Source organism: Nematolebias whitei, chromosome 1, assembly GCF_014905685.2.
Source record: "Nematolebias whitei isolate Nwh7 chromosome 1, NemWhi1, whole genome shotgun sequence".
In the NCBI taxonomy this organism is placed as follows: Eukaryota; Metazoa; Chordata; class Actinopteri; order Cyprinodontiformes; family Rivulidae; genus Nematolebias; species Nematolebias whitei.
In genome coordinates, this window is record NC_056498.1 from 83,760,849 (window position 1) to 83,767,124 (window position 6,276).

General features: G+C 44.8%; 2 protein-coding genes across 2 annotated transcripts in view; one reads left to right on the forward strand and one right to left on the reverse strand.

The window, feature by feature from the left end:
• Positions 1–2,600, reverse strand: part of fgf8a (fibroblast growth factor 8a) — a 19,043-nt gene extending 16,443 nt beyond the window's left edge. The window contains exon 1 of the mRNA XM_037674265.1: positions 2,593–2,600. Within this exon, the coding sequence (XP_037530193.1) occupies positions 2,593–2,600 (8 nt within the window). The remainder of the gene's footprint in view (positions 1–2,592) is intronic.
• LOC119413748 overlaps positions 1–6,276 on the forward strand; it is an 880,117-nt gene that overhangs the window by 547,656 nt on the left and 326,185 nt on the right. The window lies entirely within an intron of this gene.

A 6,276-nucleotide genomic window follows, 5' to 3' on the forward strand; every position in this document is an offset into this window, starting at 1 on the left:
CCCCCCCCCCCCCCCCCACCACCCCAACCCCGCCCTCTCTCCCTCACCTTGAATTCAGGCACCTCTCTTTTTACTCTATTTACCAGGGTTTCTGTGCATACTTAGGGGTGGAGGGATGGGATGGTGGGTGGGGTGTGGGGGGAAAGGCGAGGAGGAGCCTAGGACACCCTGCTCGCGTGCATCACACAGAAGATGCATCCTTGCCAGCTCTGATCAGAGTGAAACGTGCCATAAAGAATGAGCGGACTTCATGACCCTGCGGATCCCCCACCCCCACCACCACACACACACACACGCACACGCACACCTCTTTTCAAAGCTCACACGGGATACCTCTGTGAGCCTCAGCTTTGTGTATTCACACTATAAAGTGAGAGACATTAAAAGGATTACAGGTGATTAGTGTTTTAACAACCCCCCTCACCCCCCCCCCCACCCCCCACGCCCCGGGGTCTCTTAATCAAAAATCAACATGGAGGATAGTCTTTTAATGAGCTCATGCAGTATCAAATAATAGGTCTAGACATGAATATGGATTACAGTTGTCTGGCATGAGCCAGAATGAATATACAAAAAGCGTCAAAGGTCCAAAGTATCACCAGTGACCGTCTGCTCTGCGAAATGGTGGCAGACATCTTTAACACCTCACTTACCCGGCAACTTCCCACCTGCCTGAAGACTGCCACCATCCTCCCAGTCCCAAAGAGCTCCACAGTGACTGGTCTGGATGACTACTGACCAGTGGCCCTCACCCCGAGTCGCTAAATGATTAGAATAACTGGTCATGACCCACATGAAAACAACCATCAACATCAACGAGAACCCTTGTCAGTATGCATACTGTGAGAACCGATCAACAGAGGATGCCATCTCCTCTGTGGTCCACACTGCTCTCAACCACCTGGAGCAGAAAAACACTTACGTCTGTATGCTCTTTGTGGACTTCACATCTGCCTTCAACACCATCCATCCATCCATCCATCCATCCATTTTCTTTACCCGTTTATTCCATTTTGGGTCACGGGGGTTGCTGGTGCCCATGTCCAGCAATCACTGTGCGAGGGGCGGGGTACACCCTGGACGGGTCGCAAGTCCATCACAGGGACACATAGAGACAAACGAGACAAACAACCATTCACTCTCTCACTCACACCTAGAGACAATTTAGAGTCACCAATCAGTCTAACATGCATGTTTTTGGACTGTGGGAGGAAACCGGAGCACCCGGAGAAAACCCACGCATGCACTGAGAGAACATGCAAACTCCACCCAGAAAGGCCCCTGGACCGGGGTTTGAACCAGGGAGCTGCTCGCTGAGAGGCAGCAGCTCTACCAGTTGCGCCACCGTGCTGCCCTGCCTTCAACACCATGATTCCCCAAATCCTGATGGACAAACTACTCACACTAGGACTAAGCCACTCCATTTGCAACTGGGTCCTGGACTACTTAACAAACAGACTGCAGTCTGGGAGGATCCACAACTTCTCCTCCTCCACCATAACCTTCAGCACTGGCACCCCTCAGGGCCATGTGCTGAGCCCTCTCCAGTTCACTCTGCTCAAGTATGACTGTAACCCTAACCGTACCCAGGCTGTCACATTGTAAAATTTTGAAGTTGATACAGCGGTGGTGAGATGCATCACAAACAATGATGATTCCAGCTACAGGCAGGAGGTGGAACACCTGGAGAGCTGGTGCAAAGAGAATAACCTTCACATCAATGTGAAAAAGATGAAGGAGGTGGCCCTGGACTTCAGAAGGAACAAACACACCTACCCCCCAGAACATAGGAGGCTCTGTGGTGGAAGTGGTATCCAGCTACAAGTACTTGAGTGTGCACCTGAATGAAAACCTCAGCTGGAGCAACAACACCACCAGCATGATAAAGAAAGCTCATCAGAGACTCTACTTCCTCAGGCAGCTGAGACGAGCTGGTCTGTGAAGCTCAGTCCTCACCTCCTTCTACAGGTGTGCAGTGGAGAGCATCCTGTGCTCCAGCATCAACGTGTGACATGGAGGCTGCACAGCTGCAGAAAGAAAAGCTTTGCAGAGAGTGGTGAAGGCTGCACAGAAGTCTGTTGGAGTCAGTCTTCCCACCATCACAGACATCTACACCTCCAGATGCAGGAAGAGAGTCACCTGCATCATGAAGGACCCCACTCACCCAGCACACACACTTCATGTCTGTGCAAAGCTCAATTTTTACGACCGCGCAGACAGTGTCGCACAATAAACTGCCCGGTGACGGACTGTTTTGTATGCGACACCAATGTATTAATTTCCTCTTCTTCATCCCTGATCTGGCCTTTTCTTTTTTTTCTTTTTTTTTTTACAAAAGGCAAGTGATCTCCTCCTCCGTTGATGCAATGACTGAAATGGTGAGAAATGAAGGAATTTGTCACGAGCGAATTAAACTAAGGTCCAGCGTGGCTGCGGGAGGTCATGGAGATTTCCTGGTGGGCCGCTCTGATGTGTGGGCTGCAGGACCAGCGCTCCCTGTTTTTTTTAATTTTTTTAAAACGTTTTATTAACAACATATAAACACAGAACATTGCTGCCGCTGAGGCTGCCAGCTGTTTTTTTTTTTTTTACCTGTCCATCATTCCATGACCAATCGGCAACCTCAATTTGTCCCGAAGGTAAACACTCCTTCTCTGTGGAGCTGCTCTGCAGCCACTCAGGGTGGAGACTCGAGCATGAATTCTTAACCCTCCGTGTACGTACGCGTGGACGGATGTACGCGGGAGTATACTGGAGGCTTTAAGTGTAGAATCACTAGACTGAGGAACAGCTTCTACCCTGAGGCTGTTAGACTCATGAATCTCTAACCAGAATAATCACTGAGAAGAATCACATCATGTTGCTGCTGATCTGTTTCATGTTGCTGCTGATCTGTTTCATGTTGCTGTGTTCATTCATACTCATCTGCTCACACAGACTCATGTTTGTGTCGCTGTTCGGTGTATTGTTTTTGTACTACTTGTAGTACTTAGTGTGTTTTTAGTTTAACGTTTTTCTTAGTTCATATCTTAGATCTTATTACTGTTTTACTTTTACATTTTATACTTTTGTTGGATGTAACTGGGACCCTGTGTACACAGTTTCGTTCCACCACATGTACCACATGTGGTGCGAAAGACAAATGAAGAGCCTTGAATCATTGAATCAACTGGTGGCCCACAGGCCCAATCTGTATGAGGGTGATGTGTGTTGGAGGCTCTGATAGTGGCATCCAATCAAAATTAACTGAATAGTTAAAACCAAGTTAGAAGAGAAAAAGGTGCCATGGAATTTAAGATATTTTGCATACAAAGTATTTCCAAAAGAAAGAAATAGAAGAAAGAAAAAAATAGACCAATTTAATGAATTTTGTAATGTTTTGATTTACTGCTTTTTGCAAAAATAGTTTTCCTGCTGACAAGCAAAAGTAAGCGCCCATAAAGCGCATGTGCCAAGTGTTGTTTGTGACTACAGTGTTGTGACGTACACCCTCACAGTCAAGTGACACATCAAACTGCTCCCGGCTGAGCCGAAAATAAAAGATGTAATGGCCAACAGTAGCTGGTCATCGTAGACATGGAGCTCCTTCTCCAGCCTGAATTCTCCACACACTCTGGATTGTTCAATCCTATGTGATCCTCACCAGATCGAACAAGTGAAACAAACTAAATCTCATATGAAGAACAAATCATGACTGCACAAAGCTGAAAAGAAGAAGCAGTGTGTAAAAAATATCAGCTTGTTGAACCAACTTTAGCAGTCGTTACTTCAAGCAACCCTCTGTGTGACTTCATCAGTTTGTAGTTTTATGTTTTTTAATGACATTGCTGCAGTTCAATGTTTGTATCAATAGTTCTTGCACATCACCTGTGAAGTTCCACTCCATTTCTATCTGCTTGAGGTTTGTGCTTTGATTGGCCCATTGTAACACTCACTCGCCTATTTAACCATCCTGCTGCCTTTGGGTCAAAATGAGAAGGTATTAGTTTAGAACTGAGGCCTCCTGGCTTAATTTGACCCAAGGGCAGCAGATGGACTCACCCTGTCCTGGGTCATGGGGCTGTACCCAACCAAGCAGTGAGCAGGAAGTAGGGTAGAAACTAAAGTCAGTGCTTCATTGCAGGGCCAGCAAAAGAGACACAGACAGTAAGCTAAATTAACAATTAGCAACTAACCCATGGGAAATGGAAGGTAACCAGGAAGAAAAAAAAGAAAGCACAAGTATATTTGATCTTAGAATGGAATTTGTTTAAATAGATTTACACCAAAGGGAGCCAGGGACAGTTTAGCTCGAGCTTCAATATAGAAATATATGGTGTCACATGCAAAAAAAGTTTGATATACAGAGTTCATGATCATTCTCAAGACCGAGGATCTCTATTTGTCTAGAAAGCAAGCCTTGATCATCAGCCCTTAACCTGCATGCTGACAATAATTAGCTTCATTTGGTTTTCACCATGATAGACAAACATCGTTTTGCTAATCTCACCTGACCCATTGTTATAGAGAGTTGATGAATGGTTCAAATGCAACTTTGCAAACCCATGCTGTGCTGCCATGTTCAGTTTAGAGAGAAGACACTTTCTTCACCCTTTCAAACAAGCAATTAATTTCCATCAGGCATCGTATGTTGAACGCTACCATGGCAGAAAGAAATAGCAAAATCACAAGTATGGTTGGAGATGGACAGAATGAGTGAGAGGACGGTGACATCAGAGAGCAACAAAAAAAATGGAAAAAGCAGAGAATAGAAGGGTCTTGGGGGAATTTCTTTGAACAGGCGAAGAAAAAAATATGAGAAAGAGAGACAAGGCATCATGTTCAGTGCTGTTGTGCTCCTTTAGGTCCCACTCTTCAAAGGGACGGTGGCCCTGATGGCTTTACCATACTCTGCTTTGGGATTAGAGATGAAATGTTGCACAGCATCTATAGGTTTGAAGCTACTTGGAGCAGATCGTACAACAAAAAGCTTTAAGAAACAACCACGTCACTTTGAATAAACCTGTAATCGATGGATGAAATTATCATTCACCCCCCCCCCCCCCCCCACACACACACACATAATTATTCACAGTACTTCACATTTTCCACATTTTGTTGTTAGAGCCTTATTTCAAATTATAATGAATTAATCTCTTTCCTCAAAATTCTACACACAATACACCATTATGACTAGGGATGGGGTCGATCCGGTATCAGTATCGGGGTCCGATATCAGCAAAATTTATGTATCTGATTTTTCTGATCCAATCTGCAGAGATTTCCGATCCATGATGCATGTCTGTGTCTGTTGAGATATCTCCACATGTGATTCCCTGCCAGCTGCTCTGCACGTTGGCTTCAAACTATGGAATGGATTTCCTGAACGGAGGCGTGTCTCATGAACCCAGAGTAATAAGACCCGCCTCACATTCAGGAAATCCAGTTCATAGTTTGCAGCCAGCTACAACGTGAGTAAATATGTGAAGACAGCAGCATCACTGTGGCTAATGGCTAACCAACATTTCATTGAAACATGTCCGCTGTATGAAAGTATTTTACACTAGGAACACCATAACGCAAGACAGCAACGTGCAATGTCTGCAGAGCCGCTGTACCGAGAGGAGGAAGCTCCGTTCGGACCTACAATACAACTAACTTAATCAAACATAACACCACATTAAACCACTGTAATGTTAGTTTTACGTTGGACATCTGAGCTCCGGGGCTTCAGCGGTGTGTTCTTCTCGTTCAGTCCAAAGCAGGCAGTCTGATTTTGGTTAGCCACGCTGAATCTGTCCCGCTCAGTCTGCCCGTCTCGGAGGAGGGACAGACTGAGCGCGGCTGACCAAAAGCAGACTGCCTGATTCAGACTGAACGAGAAGAAGACACCGCTGAAGCCACGGAGCTCGAATGTTTACAGAGAAGTTGCTAAACTTCATCGTAATTAATGACTGACCACTATCAGCTGTTGAAAACGAAGGACTTCACAGCTTGATACTTGCAGCCAAGATATAGTTTACCCTCCAGGAGATATTTATCAGTACAACAGTAGACAATCATAAAAAAACACATGAATTGAAAAATACAAGAAAATTATATATATTCAAAAAAAAGGAAACAAAAACAGCTACATTATAAAGCGATGTAAAACACTAAAAACTGGAACATGTTTGTGTTTGTTTATGCCATGAACTTAGCAGATGTTTAAAGCCATTTAATCTTTTTAACGTCCACTTTAAAGTTAGGGGAAAACAAACATGTTTTGTGTTAGCAGGATTTAATTCTAACTTTGAA